This window comes from Notamacropus eugenii, chromosome 4 (genome assembly GCF_028372415.1).
Source record: "Notamacropus eugenii isolate mMacEug1 chromosome 4, mMacEug1.pri_v2, whole genome shotgun sequence".
Lineage (NCBI taxonomy): Eukaryota > Metazoa > Chordata > Mammalia > Diprotodontia > Macropodidae > Notamacropus > Notamacropus eugenii.
The window spans coordinates 171,691,939-171,716,823 of record NC_092875.1 but is presented as its reverse complement, the minus strand read 5'-3'; the positions used below and the strand labels follow the sequence as shown (position 1 = coordinate 171,716,823).

General features: G+C 35.9%; 1 protein-coding gene across 8 annotated transcripts in view; it reads right to left on the bottom strand.

The window, feature by feature from the left end:
- Positions 1–24,885, bottom strand: part of EXOC2 (exocyst complex component 2) — a 250,636-nt gene that overhangs the window by 78,691 nt on the left and 147,060 nt on the right. For all 8 annotated transcript variants that reach the window (XR_011965863.1, XR_011965864.1, XM_072603658.1 and 5 more), the window contains 7 exons: positions 23,251–23,316; positions 22,920–23,077; positions 22,257–22,378; positions 20,174–20,235; positions 6,041–6,121; positions 5,529–5,588; positions 4,805–4,866 (listed from right to left, as the gene is read on the bottom strand). Coding sequence is in view for 6 of the 8 variants with exons in the window: in XM_072603658.1 (XP_072459759.1) it covers positions 4,805–4,866; positions 5,529–5,588; positions 6,041–6,121; positions 20,174–20,235; positions 22,257–22,378; positions 22,920–23,077; positions 23,251–23,316 (611 nt within the window). In the remaining 2 variants the exon portion in view is untranslated. The remainder of the gene's footprint in view (positions 1–4,804; positions 4,867–5,528; positions 5,589–6,040; positions 6,122–20,173; positions 20,236–22,256; positions 22,379–22,919; positions 23,078–23,250; positions 23,317–24,885) is intronic.

Genomic DNA, 24,885 nt, shown 5'->3' with positions numbered 1-24,885 from the left:
AATCAGAAGCTTAAAGTCAATAAGCCAGTGCTAAATAGGTCAGAGAATATATATTACTTCAAGAGAAATACTTTATTTGATGAGAACGACTGGGGAAAACGGGAAGCAGTTTAACAGAAATTAGCTTTGTATCAATATAACTATTATAATTAAACTAACTCTACTAATAAAATATCATCAATGCTATGGTTAACAAGATAGCTGTAAAGCAAAAAAGGGTTAGAAAATGATAGCAAAAAATAAAATTAGAAAATTTTGATTTTGTGAAGCTGAAAAGCCTTTGCATGAACAAAACCAAGGGAATTTAGGATCAGCAGCTTCCTGCTGATTAGGAAGAATTGTTGTATCAGAACAGATAATGGTCTGATATCCAATAAGAAATTAACATACATATCTGACCTCCTATTTCCTTGCTGAGTGAAGTATATGAGTGCAGTCAACTCCTTGTGCATTTTTCTTTTCTTTGACTAGTCCGAATTAAAGTGAGGTTTCAATTGTTCCCTGACCCCCTCCAACTTGTTTGTATAAATATCTGTATACCCTGATTATGTGAGATTACTTTTCCTAACTTCATTCCCTCCCCTCTCCCATCCCAGTGTATGCCTCTTCTCTTCTCTTTCCACTCTTCTTTTAAGCTCAAGATATAACAGAATCACTCACAGGTGTTCAATCTAATTAGACTCCTTCTGTGGCCCTAAGGGTGAGAGGGTTGAGAGACATCAGTTATCTTCTTCCCATGTTAGAGTTTAAGTAGTTTATCCTCGTTTAGTTCCTTACTGTGTTTACAATTAGTTGGTTCAGTTTTACCTTCCAATGTTTATCTTTATTCCATTGTTTGAACTTCAAAGTTTCTATGTAGTTCTGATCTTTGCATAAGGAATGCTTGGGGACCCTTTATTTCATTAACGGTCTGTTTCCACCTCACTCTGCCCCACTCCTGTAGCATTACACTCAGTTTCATTGGATTACTCTTGGCTGGAAGCCCATAGCCTTTACGTTCTTCAATACTGAATTCCAAGCAATCTGCTCTTTTAAAGGAGCAGCTGCTAAACTATTTCTACTGTCTCTACTGTTTCCTCAGTACCTGAATTCTTTTTGGCTGTTTGTAGCATTTTTATTCTTTTACCTGGAATCTCCGGGTATTCACTATCATGCTCCCAGGAGTTTTCATTCAAAGGTTTCTTTCAGGAAGTGACCAGTGGATCATTTTTATTCTACTTGTCCTCCAGCTCTAAGATATTTGGGCAGTATTCTTTTAAATTTTCTTGAAATATGATGTCTAGGTTCTTTTTTGGACCACAGTTTTCAGGTACTTCTGTGATTCTTAAATCTTCTTCTCTTCAATGTCTCACAGGTCAACTGGTTTTGTTTTGTGGTGCTTGATATTTTCTTCTATTTTTTTCAGTCTTGTTTTTAATATTTCTTGTCTGATCAAGTCATTGGCTTCTATTTGGTCCATTCCAATTTTCAGGAAGTTTGCTTCTTAGACAAGATTCTATCTCTTGTACCAAGTTGTTAATTTTTTTTTCCAATTTTTTCTTCTAGAGCTCTCATTTCTTTTCCATTTTTACCCCTCAAGTATTCTCATTTTATTTATAAAAAACATTTATTAATTTTACTTATTCTTGCTTTATATCTTCCAGAAATTCTAGCTGAATTTATGCCCAAGTTGTATTTTCTTTGAAGCTTTTCTTATGAATGTTTTAGAGTCATTGTCTTCTACGGTGTCTTCAGCATCACTGTCATAATAATAACTTTACATGCTGGGATTCCTTTTTATTTGTTGATTCTTCCAGTCTAGTTTCTGACTCTGGATTTGACATTAGGACCATGCTCTGCATACTTCTGGAGGGAAGGTCTGGGCCAGTCCTGTTGCTGCTTTTTGGGGGGAACTGGTCATTCCTCTGTAGGATTTGAGACTGTGTTACAAGTAGGAACAGATATCCCATTCTACTCCTGGGGGACACTTGCTTCTGAACTTGTCCCTTTCCCAGAATGCTACCCCTGGGTGCATGTCCCTTCTTTTACCTGCCCTAGATCTGTAAATCTGAACTGGGTGCTAAGCATCAAAATTGCCAACCTCTTCTCAAACCTTATAAAGGTTCTCTGTGCTAAAGATAGGATTACTTCTGGCCTAAGTACACAGCCTCTTCCTGTGCTAGTATGCTCCTTGAGGTTCTGTGCTCTTGACAGCCCTAGCGTCTACAACTTTCTCTGTCTCTCTAATGTTAATCTCGGCTGGAAAAATGACTGTGGTTTTTTTTCTCTTAGATTTCCATATCAAGATTTGTATGGGTGTATTTTCAAGACTATCTAGAGGAGGGATTTCTTGGTGGGAAAGGGGAAATGGGAGGGTTGTTGTAATCCTTTTTGCTACTCTGCCATTTTGGATCTACCTATACTAATATACTGTTGATGGAATTATAAGTTGGTCCAAACATTTTGGAAACCAATTTAGAATTATACTTAAAAAAAAAAAAGATTAAAAATTTCACTGCTAGGTATATATATCTCAAGGAAACCAAGAATGTAAGGTCCTATGCAATGAAAACAAAGCAAGTATCTATAAATGGAGAATGGCTAAATAAATTGTGGTACATGAATGTAATGTTATATTATAGCACCATAAGAAACAATGAATATGAAGAATTAAGAGAAATATGAGAAGACTTATATGAACTGATGCAGAGTGAGATAAGCCTAACTAGTAAAGCAATGTACAGAGCAACTACGATAATCTAAGAAACAAAGAAAATCAAACACATGTAACTATAATGGTCAAAGGTGGCCCTGGACAAGAGTGAACGGTGAGTTCTTATCGCAGAAGCTGGGGTCCTTGGGTTTATCAAACAATAGACTGCTACATTCATTGACTACTGTGTCTTGAGTACCTAGCCTATTCCACTGATCTACCCCCTCTATTTCTTAGCCAGTACCAGGTGGTTTTGATGATTGCTGCTTTATAATACAATTTGAGATCTGGGAGGGCCAAGCCACCTTCCCTAGCATTTCTTTTCATTAATTCCCTTGGTATTCTGGACCTTTTGTTCTTCTGGATGAATTTTGACATTTTTTCTAGCTCTAGAAAATAATTTTCTGGTAGTTTGATTGATATGGCACTGAATAAGTAAATTAATTTAGGTGGAATTGTCATTTTTATTATATTAGCCTGGTCTACCCACAAGCAACTGATGTTTTTCCAATTACTTAGATCTGACTTTATTTGTAAGAAAAGTGTTTTGTAACTGTGTTCATATAATCTCTGGATTTGTTTTGTCAGGTAGGCTCCCAGATATTTTATAGTATCTACTATAGCTTTAAATGAGATTTCTCTGTCTCTTGCTGTTGGGCTTTGTTAGTAATATGCAGAAATGTGGATGATTTATGTGGGTTTATCTTGTAACCTGCAACTTTGCCAAAGTTGTTTTTTATTTCAAGTAGTTTTTTACTTGATTCTCTTAAGATTTTCTAGGTATACCATCATATCATCTGCAAAGAGTGATAACTTAGTTTCTTCTTTGCCTATTTTAATTCCTTCAATTTGTTTTTCTTCTCTTTCTGCTAAAGTTAACATTTCTAGTATAATATTGAATAACAGTGGTGATTAATGAATATTTTTGTTTCACCCCTCACCTTATTGGAAGTGTATCTAGCTTATCTCCGGGAGAGCGTACATAGTAATAGCCACAGTCTGTGAGGACTGTCTCTGATAGACTTAGCCCTTCACAGCAATGCAAGGACCTAAAACAGTCCCAAAGAACTCTAGAGGCAAAATGTCATCCACATCTAGAGAAAGAACTATGGAACTGACATGCAGAATGAAGCAGAATATTTTCTCTTGTGTTATGTTTTGTTTTGGTTTTTCTCATGGTTTCTCCCATTCATTTTAATTCTTCTATGCAACATGACTAATGTGAAAATGTGGTTAATAAGAATATATGGGTAGAACCCATATAAGATTGCATGCTTTCTTGGGAAGGGAGAGGGGAGGGAAGGGCAGAAAATCTAAGACATATGGAAGTGACTCTAGGTAAATGAAAATAAATTAAAAAAAAAAGAGTAGAGAAAACATTTCCCTTGATTCTTTGCAAAAGTTGGGGACAACAGGTATGAGATACTACATATACTGTTTGACTTAGCTGATATGCTATAGTTAATTTTGCTGAAACTTGCCCTCCTCTTTCTTATTTATTCTTTGTTACAAAGTATAGCTTGTTGGGTAAGAGAGGGGGGAAAGATATACTTGGAAAACAAAGGTGATACAAAAACAAAAGCTACCAATAATGTTTTTTAAATTATAAAACTGCTTGCACAGCACTGTACAAAACAATAAAACAAAATAAAGATAAATAAGATATTGTCTTGCTCTAATGGAGTCTAAAATTTATCAATCTTTGTGCCACAACAGATTTTATAAAGTGTCTTCCACAGAGTATATACTGCCTAAGTATTTTCTGAATGACTTAAATGAATGAATTTGATGAAGACATTTTTAAAACACTGTACCTGTGCATTAGTGGGAAAACTCCATAATTCAATTCAGTAGTTTAAGATTTATATTTTACATGCTCACAGTTTTGTAGCTAAAAGGGATCTTAGTGGTCTTATAGTTTAACTTCAACATTCTGCAAATAGAGAGCTAGAGTTTCAGAAACAGTGATTTATTTGAGGTAGTAAGTGAAGAAGCCAGGATTCCAATACAGGACCCTCAAATCCTTATCCAGCACTCTTTCTACTGCACTAGACCTGCTTCCAATTTTATCCTCCTAGATTTTCCAAGTTGACCCATTTTTGTGGCACTTACTGTGTAGTATCTATGTCTCCATCAGGCTTGGTACTCAATTGTTCCAGACAACATATAAAAACCTAAGGCAGAAATAATATTTAGAGATCAACCTTTCTGTGAATTTTAAAAAGTTTTGCATAAAACTGCAAACATTGTGTTTTTATTTACATAGATGTTTAAAATAAGTTCCTTTTTTTTTAAAGAAATGTTCTTTAACTGGCTCTGATGTAGTTAAAAATCATTCCTTCTCCCTGTCATATTCCTTATACCCCAAGAAACACATATAGAGACTTTCATCTATTCAACCTCCAAACCTTATGATATTTCATCAGGAAGTACACAATATAAAAATAATATTAGTATATGTCTGAAATACTGAAACAAAATGACAAAAGATAATATACATAATATGATGTCATTAGACTATTATTATTAGTAGACTGGAAGGGACCTTAGAAGTATGTCATCCAATCTTTTTTTAGCACAGGCTCTTCTTTGAACCAGACTATAAACGACCTTATGGAAGGGATGTTGCCTTATCTAAACTGAATCTTCCCTATCATAGTAGATGTTGAATAGACACTGGTTGCATTTGAAGTGAACGAGAGTGAGATGTATGAGAGGTGTATGGACCATTCTTTGTTTGGTACCTTCTGAATCAATATGAACAGGAAAAGATATTGAGAGAGATTAATTACATCACTCTAGAGCTTACTATATATTATTGCTTTTTGAGTGTTACCTGCATGATACTGATGCTTAGCTGGCATACCTCTTCCTGTGTTTTAGGCTGCTGAAAAACCTAGAAGAACATTTAAAATTAACATTTTGGGTCCTTACTAAGGAAAAGGACAGATTTATTAGTATATCTAAATATTTTAATTCACTGAGATATGAGGCATGTGAAAAAAAGAAATAAAAATATAGGAATAACAGGTACAGGTGACTAATAATGTCATATTTTTAGTGTATGAAAATATAGCTAATTAAAAAAATATAACTATATTAAAAGTTGATATTATAATTTACCTAAAACATTATAGTACCATTCTACTAATCATGATGCCATCTCAGAACCAGAAATAATCAACTGGTGTAATTAATTACACAAAACACATGCATATTGGGAGGAAAAATTAATAGGATTAGATTTGTGCTTGCAATGTCTTCAAGATCTGTTGTTATGGTTTGTAGGTGCTTAAGATGTATGTATGCATTTAATAAATGGAAAGAGTGAAATTAAAAGAAACTTACACTGGCTTCTCCAGGTTTACATTCCAGAACCCCTCTGAGTGACTGTAAGGAATGTACAATACATTGTTCAAATTGAGAGGGCTGAAAGAAAAAAAAATGAATTCCTAAATTAACATTTCAAAGAATCACAGAAGTTCATTTAGAAGGGACTCAATAAGTCTTCCAGTCCAACTCTGGCCTGAAAAAGAATCTCTATTATAACACAGTGGACAATGGTCATATGGTCTCTAAGCAAAGATATCCACTGAGAGAAAGCCCACTAATTTTTCAGACAAAGAGCTTTGAGCCTGACTCCCCCATCTTGTACTTGTTAAATCAATTTTTGACCTCAAGGATAATACTTCACACTTATCCCAGTTCAATTTCATATCATTAAATTTAGCTCAATGTCCTAGAATGTCAAGATCTTTTGGTACCTCAATTGTCATCCAAGATGTTAGTTGACACCCCCTCCCCCGATTTATGTCACTGAAAAATGTGATAACCACTTCATCTACATCTTTACTTAAGTCATTGAAAAAATGTTAAAAAGCACAGGGCTAAGTACAGATCCTTGGGGCACTCCACTGGAACCTTCTTTCAAGTTGATCCCAAAACAATAATGATTACTAGGGGTTCAACTAATGACCACATAAATACCATCTCAGCCCATACTGTTATCTTTTCCACAGGAACAACATGAGATACTTCATTAAATGTATTGCTAAAATATAGGCAAATTATATTCATCTAAAACAGCATTTTGCATTATAATAATGTACCTTAAACAATGAAAATTAATATTCATGATGACTAAAGAAATATAAAATCTCAGCTTATAAAAATCATTTTCAACCTACCATATTCAAATTAAAGGCAGAGAAATATTTTTAGACAGATTAGGAAAAGGTCAGATTAAAACTGAATTTATCAAAAATATCTATTGATCAGAACACACCAATATCTATTTAACTTTGGTTTAATAGTGCCACATCATAAACACCTTACTTAGGTTATCCATACTTGCCCTGGATCATTCTATCCTTGCATCCAAGAAAGGGATGATCAGTATGATTTATTAGATCAAACAGAATTTCAGTTAAGTAGAGATAGCTTCTTTTCTAAATCATCAACATGTCTACTATGTGCCAGAAATTGCATTAAGCACTGTGGATACAAAGAAAGACTAAAAAAAAAAATTAGTCCCTGCTCTTAAGGAGCTCACAATCCAATGGTGGAGAAAACATCCAAACAACTATGTACAAACAAGATATACACAAGATAAGCTGGGGAATGATCTCAGAGGGAAGGCATTAGGATTAAGGAGGACTGGGAAAAGCTTTTTGCAGGTGGTATTCTCACTGAGACTTGAAGGAAGCCAGGGAAACAAGGAAGCAGAGATGAGAAAGGCAGTTCCAGGTATGGGGGTCAGTCAGTGAAAATGCCCAAAGTTAGAAGATAGTGTCTTGTGTGAGGAATAGCAAGGGGGCTAATGTCTCTGGACTTCAGAGTAAGTAGAAAAGAGCAAAAGATGACTGGAAAAGTAGAAAGGATCAGGTTATAAAGGGCTTTTTAACAGAGGATTGTATATTTAAACCTGGGGGTAGCAGAAAGCCTTGCTGTTGATTGAATAGGAGAGTGACACAGTCAGACTTGAACATCAAGAGATTTGAGTCAGGGAGACCAACCAACAAACCTTTGCAATACATCAGTCATGAGGTGATGAGTGCCTGAACCAGAGTGGGGCAGTGCCAGAGGAGAAAAGGGGACACACACAAGAGGTGTTACAAAAGTAGAAATGGCAGAATTTGGCAACTGCCTGCATATAGGGTTTATGTAAAAGAAAGTGAGAAAATGAGGATGACAAGGTTGCAAAGCTTAGGTGACTAGGAGGATGGTGGTTCCCTCAACAATAATAGGGTAGTTAGGAAAAGGAAATAGTTTTATGGCAAACTTAAGTTTCAGACATGTTGAGTTTAAGATGTCTACAGTATGAAATATCCAGTTCTAAGTTTTTTTGGCACACACTTCCCCTAGGGGAGAGAAACTAATTCTTTTGCTTACAGAAGCACCTACTGGACTAAATGAAACAAAAGTTAAGTGCTATTTATAACAAAGAAAGACTTAATTAGAATAGGTGATAAGGGTTGAGAGTAAGTGAAAGAAGGATTTAGTATGGATGTCACATAGTTAAGCCCTTTTTGGATAATTAAAATTGTCTGTGTATATAGAGTCATAATTAGCCTATATGTAAAAAAGTTTTTGCTCTAGGAAGGATATAGAAAATTTTTTTTTATAAAAAAACTATAAAAAAGTTTGAATTTTATGTATTCCATTAACTTGACATTAAAATAAAGTTTGCTGCTATACTTTTTGATGTACAATGAGACCTAGAAAGGCTAGAGATTATCTAGTGCAGAGATTCTTAACCTGGGGGCTTGTGGATAGATGCCTGAAGATCTGGGAACTTGGATGAGAAAAGGCAAAATTTTTCTTTTCATAACCATCTAACTAAAATTTATCATTTCCTTTAATTATGGATTTAAAAAAAAAAGTACATTATTTTGAGGAAGGGTCACTAGACTGTCAAAGTAGTCCATGACACATAAAGGTCTACTCTATTGTAACGCAAATTTTACAGATAAGCAAACTGAGGCTCTGGCAGGGAAGATAACCTGCTCAAGGTTACCCAGTTAGTAGTAGGGTTAGTGACATGGACTAAAACTTGAGTTCTCTGACTCCAAATCATGATGCCTTTTCTGTGAATAATCATTTAATAAAGAATTTGAATTTAAAGCTTAACAAGCTTGAGGGATGGATTTTTGGTCTAAAGAGGAAAAAGATTATAAAATCAAACGTATTGGAGTGTTCAACTATTTATTCTCTTACTGTGGTTATTTTGCCACACTATCTTAAAACCACTAGATGGCACTCTAAAGAATAATATCTAAGCAGGAGTACAGAATTAAAGACAGCAATAACTATAAAATATTACAGATTGGCTTACTTTTAAAAAAAAACATATGAAGAATCAGAATTTCTATTAATTAAGAGATGATTATTATTGGTTTTCCAGTTAAGTTTTTAAGAGTCTGAACTTGAATTCTTTGTACTCAGGGCTTCCTATTCTTGTTTCTTTATTTGAACTGATTTCCTTTATATAAATAACTTCAAGTGAAATCTAGAATCAATTTTTCTTTCCTTCTTGCTTCTTTATAACTGTTCATATCAATATAATAAAAGAATGCAGAAAACTGAAAAGACAGAATTAGAAGGTTATTTCAAAACCAAGAAGTATGAACACATACAGTTTTCAACAGACAGAAGGAAAATTTTAAATCAACTATAAAATGGATAATTGCATGATTTTTTAAAAGTCAGGTCAAGCTAAAATTAAACAGGAAACATAAAAGCAAAATATAAATAAAACTGTGAATCAACAAAAATCTGACTTTTTTTTTCTTCCCCAAAGAAAACATGTAGCTGTAATAAGCATCTATGCATACAGTTCATGAATCATCGAATTTTGCTGATTAAGGAATCATCATCAACTATTCCAGTTCTAACGAAAAATAAAATTCTCAGAACTGATCCAAACTGAGTAAAGGTAGATAAAAACCACTTTTTAAAATGAGAAGAAAACAGGATGCTCTCAAATGAACTGTTTCAGAATGTTGCAAGGCAAGTTCAAATTAAAGATAACACTTTAGTTATTGCCTCAGCCTGAAAGAACAGTTATTCTGGGGTTGCATTTACTGTTCATTTCTAAACTTGACCTGATGAAGATTAGAAATTATTCCTATCTACCCAGCAAGGAAAGAAAGTAAAATCAATATCATTTTAAATTAATGGGGATAGTTCTATGGGAATGTTATCAAGAAAAATGAAATGTTTTTATAATAGGATTTGAGACAAAAAGAAAAAGGTGGTTATATTAAAGAAAAGTATAATTAACATGATACCTTAGCTATGATTCTGTGCAGAGATAAAATGGGCCATGTTTCATTTAAGAATGACTTAGATCTTTACAGATGTTAGTCAGTGAGACACCTTGTCAAGTCACAGGAGCAAAGATTTAGAACTAGAAAGAAACCTAGAAGTTCTCTAGTCTATATGTGTCAGATATGCAGCCCACAACACTCCTGAGTGTGGCCAGAACCAGATTAAGATATAACTGGAAAAATATTTAACAAAATAAATATACAATAAAAAATAAATATTACACTTTAAAACTAAGTCAATATGCAGCTCACAGAGATCCTTATATGCTCGTTGATTTTGACAGTAGGGATCTAGTACATTTACATCCCCCAAGTACATTTTACAGAGGAGAAAATTGTGTTTCAGGGAGATGAAGTGATTTTTCTAACATTGCAGGGCATAGCTGAAAACTGAACCTAAATTCTGACTCCAAATCCAGGACTTGTTCTACTGTCGTCTACTAGAGACGATGTAAAGTTTGTGACTTGTCCTAGGTACAGTGGCATGTTTTATTCATTTTCATAGGGGATCACTGGATTTAGAGCTGGAAGAGATACCAGAGATGATCTAGTCCACCCCCCTAATTTTATAGATTCAGTACTTATTATACACAGTACACTATAGATGATGTGAGAAATTAAGTCCTTAGGTTATATGTGCCCTATGCCTCATGGAACTTCCATCTAGTGAGGATAAGACACATGCTAACTATAATACTAAGTATTATGATCGCATATTAACTATAATATTAAGTGTTACAGATATATAATATGATGCTAAATATTGGAGGAGAGATGTTAGAGAAGTAAAAACAAAGTGTAGTGTGAATTCCAAAGAGGGAAAGTTATCATTGCCGTAGGGGAGAGGAAAGGAGAAGCAAAATTTCATGAAGAAGTTGGCATTTAATTTGAGCTTCAAGGATTTATAAGAATTCAACAAAGCAAGGAAATTTTTTAGGCAAGGAGAAGCACATGAGCAAAAGTATGGAGGCAGGAAGGCCCAGGACACATTTGGAAGGACAAAAAGAATCTAGTTTGCTTTAGTAGAATATGTGGAGAGAAGTGATATACATCAAGGCTGGAAAAGAAAATGTGGTCCAAAGAGTGAGAAACCTTAAATGCTAGATGAAACAGGTAAACTTAAGGAAAATCATTCTGGGTAGATTCTAACATGACTGTAGGCTTAGAGCTGATAATGGAATCAAAGTCTAATGCATCACCTTGAAAACTGTGTCAGACATGTCCAATAAAATAAAAAAGGTGACTCCAACAGTTCAGGTGAATAAGGCCTACATAAGGGTAGTATAAGTGGAACTGATCAGAAGAGAATAGATGTGAATGTATTGTAGAGGAACAACTGATGGGATTGGATAATTTACAGAGTATAACAGGTAAGAGAAAGGGAAAAGCCAACAAGGGTTGACTAGCTGCTGTTGATAGAAAGAGGGAAAAGAGAACAAGGAGTACATTTAGAAAGTTGAGAGAGCAAAGACTGGGAATGTCCACTAACATTCTCACTAGGTAAGGTCTGTGCTGTGTGGCTAAAGAACTTTCACACAATCTGCATTCAGGTCTACCGTAAGGATATTTAGCTCAATAAAAATGGTTTTAGAAAAACAGACTTAGTGACTATAGCCAGATATCTTACTTTTTAGGATCACTCATTCACATAATGAACTAGTGCTTTGGACATTAGTCATCTGTTTCTTTCCCCCAAACACCTACTTTCTCTAAACCTAGTTTTAGGTTTTTTATTATTTTTGTGAATCTACATGACTAGTAAACTAATTGCTTTATGGTTAAGATTTCATACTTATAATAGCTAAGAAATTTATTTAATTAACTACAAACAAGTTTCTGTGGTAATAATTTCACTAACCTACAAAACATATTACTACACTAATCAGTTAAGAAATTGCCCTAATTGTGTTCATATGGCCAGATTCAATGGATGACATTGTACAGACTGATACAAACATAGCTAGTTTTAGAAAAAACAATTCAGGTCCTTCTTATATGTGCAAGTATGTACACATGACATTTTCTTTCAAGATGTTTTACTAATTTCAAATATTTTAATATCAAAACTTTTCCTTTGAGTGGTAATTTTGCTTTTTCAAATAATCATAATGAATTCAAAGTTCTTTCAATTCTTTTATGCTATTTTATCCTCACCAGGACTATGTTAGGGATGGAAGAAAGACAAAAGACCTGTGACAACTCCTTCTATTAATGTAGGTCAGTGCCTTCTTCACAACTTATAATTTTAGAGAGCTACTTAGAACACTGAGAGGTTAGGTAACTTGCCCAGTGTCACATTCCTGGTTTCAAGGTCAGCTCCCTATTCACTAAGCAACACTGAATTAAGGACTGCATCAGGTAAAACAAATGTACCCATCTGACGGATTAGGAAACTGAAATAAAGAGCAGTTAAAAAAGTAAAAAGGGGAAGCGGAACTAAGATGGTGGAGTAGAAAGATGGACCTGCAGAAGCTCTCCCTCCATAGCCCATAAAATACCTGTAAAAAATGACTCTAAACAAATTCTAGAGCAGTAGAAGCCATAAAACGACAGAGTGAAAGAGATTTCCAGCCTTAGACAGTCTGGAAGGCTGACAGGAATGGTCTATTTCACTGGGCGCAGAGCAGAGTGCAGCCCAGTGTGGGCTGCTTGGCCTGGGAGGGATAGGTGCAGAGCAGGCTTCAGAGCAGCACTGGCAGCAGCAGTTTCCAGATTGCTCAACCCAAAACACCAAAGACAGCTTCAAAGGTCAGTGAGAAAGCTTATTCACCTGGGGGAGAAGGGAACATGGTGTGGGCCCAGCAGCAGCAGCCACTGAGAACTTGGCTTAAAGACCCTGGGGAAATTGAGTGGCTGATCTGAGTCTCAGCCCTGACTGGAGGCCCTGGGGTGAGGAGAAGTGCTGACCTGGTGGAACTGGTGGAGGCTCTGGAGAGGGAATCCTACTCTCAGATCCTGGGCAGAAGAGTGCTTGTGGCTGCTGTTAGACCAGAGCGCAGGCCAGGAGAGGAGTTAACTCCTCTCCCTTGATTGTGCCACCTTGGAGGAACTGAGAATTTACAGGTACCCAGAGTATACCTTCCTCTTGACAAAGGACTCAAAAGTCAAGTAACTAGCTGGGAAAATGCCCAAAAAAGGGGAGAAAAATAAGACTATAGAAGGCTACTTTCTTGGTGAACAGGTATTTTCTTCCATCCTTTCAGATGAGGAAGAACAATTCGTACCATCAGAGGACGACCTAAAAGTCAAGGCTTCTGCATCCAAAACCTCCAAAATAAATATGCAATGGTCTCAGGCCATTGAAGAGCTCAAAAAGGATTTTGAAAATCAAGTTAGAGAGGTGGAGGAAAAATTGGGAAGAGAAATGAGAGTGATGCAAGAAAATCATGAAAAGCAAGTCAATAGTTTGCTAAAGGAGATCCAAAAAAATGCTGAAGAAAATAACACCTTTAAAAACAGGCTAACCCAACTGGCAAAAAGCCAATGAGGAGAAGAATGCTTTAAAAAGCAGAATTAGCCAAATGGAAAAGGAGGTTCAAAAGCTCACTGAAGAAAATAGTTCTTTAAAAATTAGAATGAAGCCGATGAAAACTAGTGACTTTATGAGAAACCAGGAAATTACAAAAGAATGAAAAAATAGAAGATAATGTGAAATATCTCACTGGAAAAACAACTGACCTGGAAAATATATCCAGGAGAGAAAATTTAAAAATTATGGGACTACCTGAAAGCCATGAGCAAAAAAATAGCCTGGACATCATCTTTCATGAAATTATCAAGGAAAACTGCCCTGATATTCTGGAACCAGAAGGTAAAAAAATATTGAAAGAATCCACCAATCACTTCCTGAAAGAGATATGAATAGAAAAACTCCGAGGAATATTGTAGCCAAAATCCAAAGTTCCCAGGTGAAGGAGAAAATATTGCAAAGCAGCCAGAAAGAAACAATTCAAGTATTGTGGAAATACAATCAGGATACCACAAGATCTAGCAGCTTCTACATTAAGGGATCGAAGGGCTTGGAATATGATATTCCAGAAGTCAAAAGAACCAAGATTAAAACCAAGAATTACCTACCCAGCAAAATTGAGTATAATACTTCAAGAGAAAAAATGGTCATTAAATGAAATAGAGGACTTTCAGACATTCTTGATGAAAAGACCAGAGTTGAATAGAAAATCTGACTTTCAAACACAAGAATCAAGAGAAGCATGAAAAGGTAAACAGGAAAGAGAAATCATAAGGGACTTACTAAAATTGAACTGTTTACATTCCTACATGGAAACATAATATTTGTAACGCCTGAAACTTTTAGACAGAGGGCACAGAGTGAGTTGAATAGGGAGGGATGATAGCTAAAAAAAAACAAAATTAAGGGGTGAGAGAGGAATATATTGGGAAGAGAATGGGAGAAATGGTTGGGGCAAATTATCTCTCATAAAAGAGGCAAGAAAAAGCTTTTTCAATGGAAGGGAAAGGGGGGAGGTGAGAGGGAAAAAGTAAAGGTTACTCTCATCACATTTGGCTTAAGGAGGGAATAACAGGCACACTCAATTTGGTATGAAATCTGTCTTACACTATAGCAAAGTAGGGGAGAAAGGGATAAGTGGGGTGGGGAAATGATAGAAGGGAGGGTAAATGGGAGGAGGGAGTAATTAGAAGTAAACACTTTTGGGGAGGGACAAGGTCAAAAGAGAGAACAGAATAAATGGGGGGCAGGATAGAATGGAGGGAAATATAGTCTTATACAACATGACTATTAATGGAAGTCTTTTGCAAAACTACATATAATATAGCCTACATTGAATTGTTTGCCTTCTCAGTGGGGATGGGTGTGGAGGGAGGAAGGGAGAGAAGTTGGAACTCAAAAGTTTTAGGAACAAATGTTGAGAATTGTTTCTGCATACAACTGGGAAATAAGAAATACAGGTAATGGGGTATAGGAATCTATCTTGCCCTACAAGAAAGGAGAAAAGATGGGATAAGGGAAGGGAGGGGTGGATAGAAGGGAGGGAAGATTGGGGGAAGGGGTAATCAGAATGCACAGCCTTTTGGGGTGGGGGGAGGGGAGACATGGGGAGAAAATTTGGAACTCAAAATTTTGTGGAAATGAATGTTGAAAACTAAAAATAAACAAAAATAAAAAAATAAAAAAGTAAAAAGATAATAGCATGTAACTGTATATATTTTATGATCATATCCTGGCTCTGGCACTTACTACCTCTATGTAACCCAGGGGAAAGTCTCTTCACCTTTCTTAGTTTCAGTTCTATCATTTATAAACAAGCTGAGTTGGACTGGATGGTATGATCCACAAGACCTGGGCTTCAGTTCTACTACTTACTGATAACGTGACATTGAGAAAGTCACTTCTCCTCTGTGGAGCTCAATTTCTATAACACAGACATAATGTATACAGCAAAGCTACAACAGTTCCTCAAGGTTGATCTCCTCCAGGCTTATAATATCATAATTACATTTAATTTTTCTGAAAAATTCAGGATACTAAATAATCCAGTCAATTATAACTTTACAAAACAAAACAAATATAGTACATTCTTTTTTTTTAAAATTGTTTAATACTTTTATTTAAAGTTTTTTTTTAAATTTTTTAATGTTTAACAATCACTGCCATACAATTGAGATTCTATCCCCCCCACACCTACCCCCTTCTACCCCCCTCCCTCCCCACAACTGCATACAGTTCTGTATAGGTTCTACATATACTTTCCTATTGAGTGTATTTTCACTATAGTCATGCTATGTAGTCAGACTAAAATAAATGAAAGAAATCATATAACAAATCAAAACATGATACACAAACACATACACATACACAAACATGATCTGCTACATTTTGTGAATGACTTCCATATTTCTTTCTCTGAGTGTGGAAGGCATTTTGCCTTGAGAACCACCATTGGGATTTTTTTTTTTTTTTAAGAAGTTCTTGCGTTATTACAAAATTCCAAGTCTACCAGAAAAAACTCTCGCACACTGTGGTCGTTGCTGTGCATAAAGTTCTCCTGGTTCTGCTCCTTTCACTCAGCATCAGGTCATATAAGTCCTTCCAGGCCTCTCTGAAGTCTTCTTGTTCATCATTTCTTATGGCACAATAGTACTCCATTACATTCATATACCATAATTTATTCAGCCATTCCACAATTGATGGACATCCCCTTGACTTCCAGTTTTTGGCAACTACAAAGAGTGCTGCTATAAATATTTTTGTACATGTGGGACCCTTTCCCATTTTTATGATCTCTTGGGGATACAGTCCTAGTAGCGATATTGCTGGGTCAAAGGGTATGCACATTTTTGTAGCCCTTTGGGCATAGTTCCAAATTGCTCTCCAGAATGGTTGGATGCGCTCGCAGCTCCACCAACAATGAATTAGTGTTCCAACTTTCCCACATCCTCTCCAGCATTTATCATTTTCTTGTTCTGTCATGTTTGCCAATCTTATAGGTGTGATGTGGTACCTCAGAGTTGTTTTGATTTGCATCTCTCTAATCAATAGTGATTTAGAGCATTTTTTCATATGATTATAGATATCTTTAATTTCTTCTTCCGAAAATTGCCTGTTCATATCCTTTGACCATTTATCAATTGGGGAATGACTTGTATGACTATACATTTGAGTCAGTTCTCTATATATTCTAGAAATGAGGCCTTTATCCCCGAGCTTAGCTGTAAAAATTCTTTCCCAATTTACTACATCCCTCCGGATTTTGGTTGCATTGGGTTTGGTTGTGCAAAAACTTCTCAGTTTAATGTAATCAAAGTTATCCATTTTGCTGCATTGGGTTTGGTTGTGCAAAAACTTCTCAGTTTAATGTAATCAAAGTTATCCATTTTGCATTTCATAATGCTTTCTATCTCTTCTTTAGTAAAAAATTCTTCCCTTCTCCATAAATCTGATAAATACACTATTCCTTGCTTCTCCAGTTTATTCATGGTATCAATCTTTATACCTAAATCATGTACCCATTTGGACTTTATTCTTGTAGTACATTCTTTAAAAACCATCATATACTTAAAAAAAAGTATAACAGGAAGTGCAGGAGAAGGATCATTTTAAAGGAAGGTTCATTCAAAGGATCAACTAAGAAGCATTCATTAGGCACCGTGCTATGGATCATACCAAACAATGGGGATCTAGAGACAAAGCTGAAATAGTGTTTGCCCTCAAGAAGCTTATATTCTAACAGTGACAGAAAATGAACATATAGGTATATGTAAGATACATACAAAGTAAATACAAGGCAATTTCAGTGAGAAAAGCACCAGCAGCTAGTGGCACAGTAGATACAGTACTCGGTCTGGAGTCAGGAAGACGAGAGTTAAAATACAGCCTCAGACACTTACTAGCTGTCTGACCTTGAGCAAGTCATTTTACCTGTCTGCCTCAGTTTCCTCAACTGTAAAATATGGCTAATAACAGCACTTACCTTGCAGGGTTGTAGTGAGGATCAAATGAGATAATATTTGTAAAGCATTTAGTACAATGGCTGAAATACAGTAAGTGCTACATAAATTCTAGCTCTTATTAGTAACAATAGGGAAGACTGGGAAAGGTATCCTAAGTAAATGGTAAGTAAATGTCTGAACTCAATCTAGAAAGGAACAGTGATTCCAGGAGGCAGAGATGAAGAGGGACAGCATTCTAGACCTGAGGAACATCAAGCACAAAGGCATGGGGACAGGAGGTAGAACATGATTGTAAGGAACAAGTTGGTCAATATAGTTGGACCAAGAAGGGTTATAGAGGAGACTAGGAAGGGGGGAATGGGTCAGGTTGTCAACAATATTGAATACTGAATATCAAACAGAAGAGTTTTTATTGGATCCTAAAGGTAAAAGAGAACTATTATTTACTGAATAGAGATGAGTCATGGCCAGGCCTGAAATTCAGGAAAATCACTTTGGTAGCTGTGTGAAGGATGAATACAGGAAGGACTGGAAAGAAATTTGGGAGGTTATTGAATTAGTGCAGGTGAGAGATGATGACAATCTGTACCAACAAGTTGGCTGGATGAGTGGAGAGAAGGAGGTTTATCGAAAAGATATTGTGGAAACAGAAATGATTTGGCATTGAGATGATACCTGGAGTGAATGATAAGGAGGAGCTGAGTATGACACTGAGGTTGACAATAACAGAAAAGTGTGGAAGAGGGATAAATCTGGAGAAAAGTATGAGTTCTGTTTCAATCCCACACAGGATCACAGATCCTAAGCTAGAAGGAATCTCAGAAGCCATTTAGACAACTATTCTTACTTTACACATGAGAAAACTGATGCTCAGGGAGAATCTTACACAAGGTAGGTCAATAAGGTAGTAACAGGTAAAGGTGGGATTTAAATTCAAATCCTCTGAATATGGAGCTAGTGATCTTTCTATCCTTCCATATGCCTCCCTAATTGTGTTAAGCGTGAGATATCTACAAGAAAACAAAGTTGAAATGTCCAATAGGCAGTTGGTGATGAAGGCCTGGAATTCAGAAGGGTGATAGGGCTAGATAGAAAGACTGCAATCATATGCAGATTGATGATAACTTGAACTGAGGGAAGATGAGGAGATTATCAGGTAGAAGAATGAAAAAACAAAAATGAAGGTACCCAGAATTAGTGGGCATGACAGATGAAGTTCCATCAGAGTTAGATATGAAAACTAAGAGTGTGTAGTATCTCAACAACCCAGGGAGGAAAGAATACCCCAAGTTGCTTCAGGGAAGTAAAGAAACAAAGAAACAGAATGCGAAAAGGACATTAGTGGTCAGTAGTAACTTTACAGAGAATAGTTTCAGCTGAATGATTAGATCATGAGTCAAATTACAGAGAGTTTTTAGAAGAGAATAAAAGGAAAGAAAACAAAGATATTGAATGTAGTTGAGTTTTTCAAAGATTTTAGCTGAGAAGGGGAAGAAAGATACAATGATAGTAGGGATGATAGGATGTAATGAGGGTATTTAAAAAAAAATGGGAGAGGTTTGGGCATATCTATAGGCAGCAGGAAAGGGGTCAAGTGACAGGGAGAGATTGACGATGAGAAAGAGATGAGGGATGGCAAGTGTAAGCAACTTGCTGGAGAACACAGGAGGAGAAAGAATCAAAAGTACAGGTAGTGGGATTGGTCTTGGGTAAGGAAAAGGGTCATCTCTTCAACAGACACTGCAACAAGGTAAGAGATACTGGAAGATGATGTCAGGGTGACTAGAGAAAAAGACAGAAAAGAAGAAGGAGCCTGTAGTGAATGGCCATAATTTTTTTTGGAGGGGAGGGTAAAGTAGGAGGCTGGGGTGGGGGCAGAGAGACTGGAGAATTGCTGTAGATGGCTTGAGGGGACAAGAGAAGGCTTACAACAGCATTGTGGTCAATGGGATAAGAAATCACTTAGAAAAGACTGTCTCACTAAAGTGAAGGCTCAGCAGAAATTAGATAAAAAAACTTGCAGTAGACCTAGTTAATAAAGTTGAATAATGCTGACTGTGTTTAACAGTATATGAATGAGAGTAAAGTAGGTAAACATGATGAGAGTAATGCAGGATCAAGATTTTGCAAGGAGTGAATGAAGACAGATAAGATTAGGGAATGTTATGTTACGTTACATTACGTGTAGTGTGGTATAGGAATTAGTCTAGAAATGACTTAGACCTAGATCTAGGTCTAAATGACTACACCTAGTATCTAGACGTAGATACTAGGATTACAGGACTGGAGCTAGAAGAAACTGGAGGCCATCTAATCCAATCTCTCCATTTTACAGATGAAGACAGAAGCCCAGGTATATTAACGTATTCAATATCTAAGGGAAAACAGAGAGTATCAGAGATGGGATTTGAAGCCACATCTTTTGATACCAGAACTGGTGGTCTTTGCATAGTAACACAGATTGGTTTGTTATAGCTGAGGAAATACTATAATATTAATGTCTGAGGAACAAAAGTTATTGGGAAAAGAAATTTCCTTAAGGATGTAGTCTTCCATTACTAGATAATGTTCAAGGCTGCAAATGCAGAGAGTAACTTTTTCCACTAAAAATAAAACAAAAATTCAATATATTGCTCTGAAAGGGGAGAAAATAGATATAACAAAATCGCAGTGTTAAGTAGTAACTGTACCAAAAAGTAGCTAAAGAATCCATTAAACTTACTAAGGAAGTCAGGCCTTCATTATCAACAATCCAGTCTTCCTTTTCAGCCAGTCTCTTTGCATCTGCATTAAGAATCACAACATAATTAATTTTCATTTCAAATAATCCATGGAACTCCCAGAAATGAAGATAACACGTCAAGCTATGATTTTGTTTAGTTTCCATGTACAAAGAGGAGCTAAAATTATATTAAATCTTGAGCTTATTTTGTACATATATGTAAAGAATATAACAAATTTGACGTTTGTTCCAAAGATCTCTTGTCTGTTTCAGAATTTTCTTGTTTTCTCTGGGCACTTAAAAAAATTTTTTTATTTTTATATATTTTAAATTTAATTAAAAATACATTATTTTATATAAAAGTTATTTTATTATTAAAATTTTATTAACCTTTTACTTTCTTTTCTACCTTTTTTGGGGGTATCACTATTACTAGTGTTCTCTCTCTCTTACTTCTCCCACACCAAACAAAAAGGTCTTCCCTTGCAACAAATGAACATAGTCAGTATTTGGTCAGGCATTAACCATGTTTGAAACTTTATCTTTTCTTGAACTTCAAGCTCATCACTTTTCTGCCAAGTGTTGGGAAACAGGCTTCATCACTGGTGTTCTAGAATAGTAGCTGGTTATTGCACTGATCCCCATCACCCAGTCTCCCAACCATAGTATCATCCTTGACACATCACTTACACTCTGCTGCTGAATTTTGTTGTTTCCACCTTCACAGTCTCTCTCGTATACAGACCCTTTTCAATACTCACATACCCACCACCACCAGGGGTCCCATATCATCTCACACCTGTACTTGCTTTAACAGCTTCTTAACTGGCTTCCTTGCATGTCTCTCCCCATTCCAATTCCTACTCTATACACCTGCCAAAGTGCTAACGTGCAGCTCTGACCATGCCACTGCTCATAACTCAATAAACTCCACCAGGCCCCTGCAAAATCAAATATAAAATCCTATTTGGCATTTAAAGCCCTTCTTAACTTGGCCCCTTCCTATAATCCCAGTTTTTTGAGGCTTTATTTCCCCCTGCAATCAATGATCCAGAGTACTTGCTTTTTTCTCATACGATATTCCATCACTTGTTAACATGTATTTGGACTGGTTATCCCCTATGCCTGGAATGCTCTTCCTCCTCACCTCTCCCTCTTACATTCTTTGGTTTCCTCTGAGATTCAATTCAAATCCCACCTTCTGTAGGAAACCTTTGTCTCTTTTCCCCACTGCAAGGGCCATCCCTTTGAAATTATCTTCCATTTACAGTTGATGTCTCTTGTATGTATGCAGTTATTTTTACCATATCCACACCCAAGCTCTTTGAGCTCTATGAGGGCAGGGGCCTTTTTCTTGCCTTTCTTTGTATTCCAAGCATTTTGCACAGTTTCTGGTACATGGTAAACAATGAATGTTTGTTGACTGACGGATATTTTCCCACTTGTTTTTCTTACAATATTGTAGTTACTGTGTAATTACAGATGCACTGTCCTCCTAGTTCTGCACATTTCAGTTTGCATCAGTTCATAAAAGAGCTCTCAGGTTCCTTTTAATTTATCCCTTTGGTCATTTCTTATGGCATAATAAAATTCTTATGGCATAATAAAATTCTATTGCATTCAAATATCATAATTTTTTTAGCCATTCCTCAATTAATGGTCCATCCCCTTACTTTTCATTTACAAGAAAAAGGTTGCTATAAATATTTTTGTACATATGGAAGTTCTTTTTCTCTCTCCCTTTCTCTCTCTTTTAAATTTCTTTGGATCATATATTCTTAGTAGTAGTATTACTGGGTAAAAACACATGTACAATTTGGTGGGCTTTTGGATAAAGTTCCCCATAGCTTTTCAGAATGGCTGGATCAATTAGAAATTCCAAAGATGATACATTCATGTGACTGTCCCCCTACATCTTCTTCAATGACTGCAATAGTTCTTTTTTGGATTATCCTGCATGTAGGCCTCCAATTACTTATGTGTTTTGTGGCATAAACTAATAGCTGGTTGGCTATCTACAATCAGTCCATCAATACTATTACTCTCAATTTACTGAAATTATTATCCATTTTTCTCATATTACCTTCAGCAGTATGTTGCAAGGTGATCATTATACAACGTACTCGTAGATCCAGAATAAGATCCTGGATGTTTTGCAACAAATCGTTAGGTATTTCAAGGGCAGTCAAGGATTCATAAGTAAGCCTGTCAAACATTTAACAGGAAACCATGTTTAAGAGTATTATTAACAATGTTTTTCACAAAGTCATCAAAAATACTGAGTACATGTGTATGACAGCAACTGTAAGGGACTTAGGAAATTAAGAGATGCACTAATGCAGACACAGAAAAATCAAAGTAGTAACAGAGGTTAGAATGACACAAAATGAACAAGAAAACATATCATAAGATGATGTTTCCATTAGACAGAAAAAGCATATCTTGCCTAAAACACCTATCAAAACATTCATGTTATTCAAATGCTGAGAAAGCCTTTTCCCTGAGTAGCACTTCTGAGGGTTAGATGAGGTGAGAAAAGACTGATAGAGACTTTAAGGGTTTGTTAGATAGTTCAAATGGAGAGCAGGCAATAATGAAGGATAAAAGAGAGGATGTGACAGGAAAAAATTTCTTCCTTAATCGAAGTAGTTAAAAATCACATCAGAATTGCATGTGCTTTGAGCTACTTAAAAATTAATATTTTATTCTTCTTAGGGAGCAGATATGTGCTAACATTTTGAGTTACCTTACAGTCTGGATGACATGAGTCAGCCACTGACCAGAGAGTTCAGACTTCATCTCCCAACCACCATACTGTCTTAGCTCTCCTTGCTTGAGGCTGAATGGAAGTAATGCCCCACGGATCAATTTAACTAGTGAGTACATCACTTCTTGAATCATTTTCTTAAAAGAAAAAGGAAACAAACAATCCTCTTATAATTAATATGACTAAAGTTACATGTAAATTATAGAATCAAGGCTGAATCCTAACTTGAAAATGAGTAAAAATTAAAAATATAATCTTCTATTCAATATTTGAGAAGCAACACTCAGAAAAAATTTCAAGTTTAACTTACCTTGAAATCATGCTGCCTTTGCCTTGCATTTTTTGATCTTTCCATTTGTCCTGATTTCTCAGCAGTCTTAAAGTTTTAAAAGAGAGTATTAGTGTATCATTATATAAGTAATTCATAAAGTAAAACATTGATTTTTGCTATTATATTTCAAGAAAACAAGTCACACCTAAAATATCATTAAATTGGAAGGCTCTTAGAAATGAGATATATATTCTGGAGGGATTTTTTTTTAACACTGTCAAACACTATACATATTAAGTTGTCATTAAGGAGAATGACAAGTGAGAAAGGTCACTAGATTTCTCTATTAAATCATTGGTCACTTGAGAATAAAATTGTAACAGTAATAAGAGCAGAGTCAGGCTGCAGGGGGTAAAGGAGTTTATGGCAAAGAAATGAAGAAAGTATGAATAAAGCACATATTAAGGAAGTATGGCAGTGAAAGGAAAAAGATAGGATCAGAGCTGGAGGATAGAGGACAGAAAATCTTATGGGAAAGAAGGGTCAATCAGTCAAGACAAGGCATCTCATATGGCCCCCAAAAAAGTCTGAGACTTGTGTTTCCTCCCTAATGTTTCTTTGTATCATTCCAAAGAAAAGTAAAATTCTCCATGAAGCCAATTTTACTTCCTGGCAATAGTACACTTGTGAAAATGCACTTTTGTATTGGCAATGGAAAGAATAAAAACTCCCAAACTGAATGCTTTCTTATTTTGCTGACCAGGCTGGTCCCAAAGAAAGATGAGAAAAGCTATCTTCCCGCTTCCTTGACTGCAGAGGTGAGGAACCAGAAGTGTGGAACACTGCGTGTACTGTCAAAACTTGGTTGACGTACTAGTTATTTGAATGAATTCTTCCCCCTTTCTTTTCACCTCTTTTGTTACAAGGTATGGCTCATGGAGCAAGTCAGGAGAAAGGAATATAAAACTGAAAGTAAAAGCAAAACAAAAGACCAATAAAATTAATAAAAAAAATTTTAAGTGCATTGTCCTACTACAGGAGTTCAGTGTAACAGATACTATATGACTTTATTATAAAATAAGAATCTTCATTCCATGAAGAAAGCATTTTTTTCTAGCATTAAAAATATGTGCACTTATAAAAATACAGTAAAGTGTTCCTCTGGATATCTCCCTCTTCCACCTACCCCCAATACATAGACAGCATTCTATTCTATCCCATCAGGTTTTCTATCTTAGACGGCTTCCTCCCTTGTTTACCACTAATCCTGATTCAAGAGTCAAGGGATAATTTCTTCCAAAGCAGAGATAAAGTGTACACGTTAACAGGCAGATGGAGAAGCCAGCAGATGGAGAAACTGAAGATGCTAGAAAGAGGGGCGATAACTGAGAGCGCCAAATTTTAGAGAAGATGGGAAACAATGAGACTAGGAGCAACAGGTAAAATGACCAGTGTTCAAAACTGAAAAGGACATTTCTTAGAGGATGGAGAAAGGCTCAGAGGATGAGGAAAGAAACATGTTTTGAGCTGGAGAAGAGGTTAAGAATGACAGGTAGTGATGTGGGAAGAGGGGTTTGTGAAGACTGAACCTCAGCAAGATTGTTAAAAGTGGAAAGGGTACTGATTCTGGAGTTAAAACACCTGGATTCAAATCCTTCCTCAGATGCTTACTGC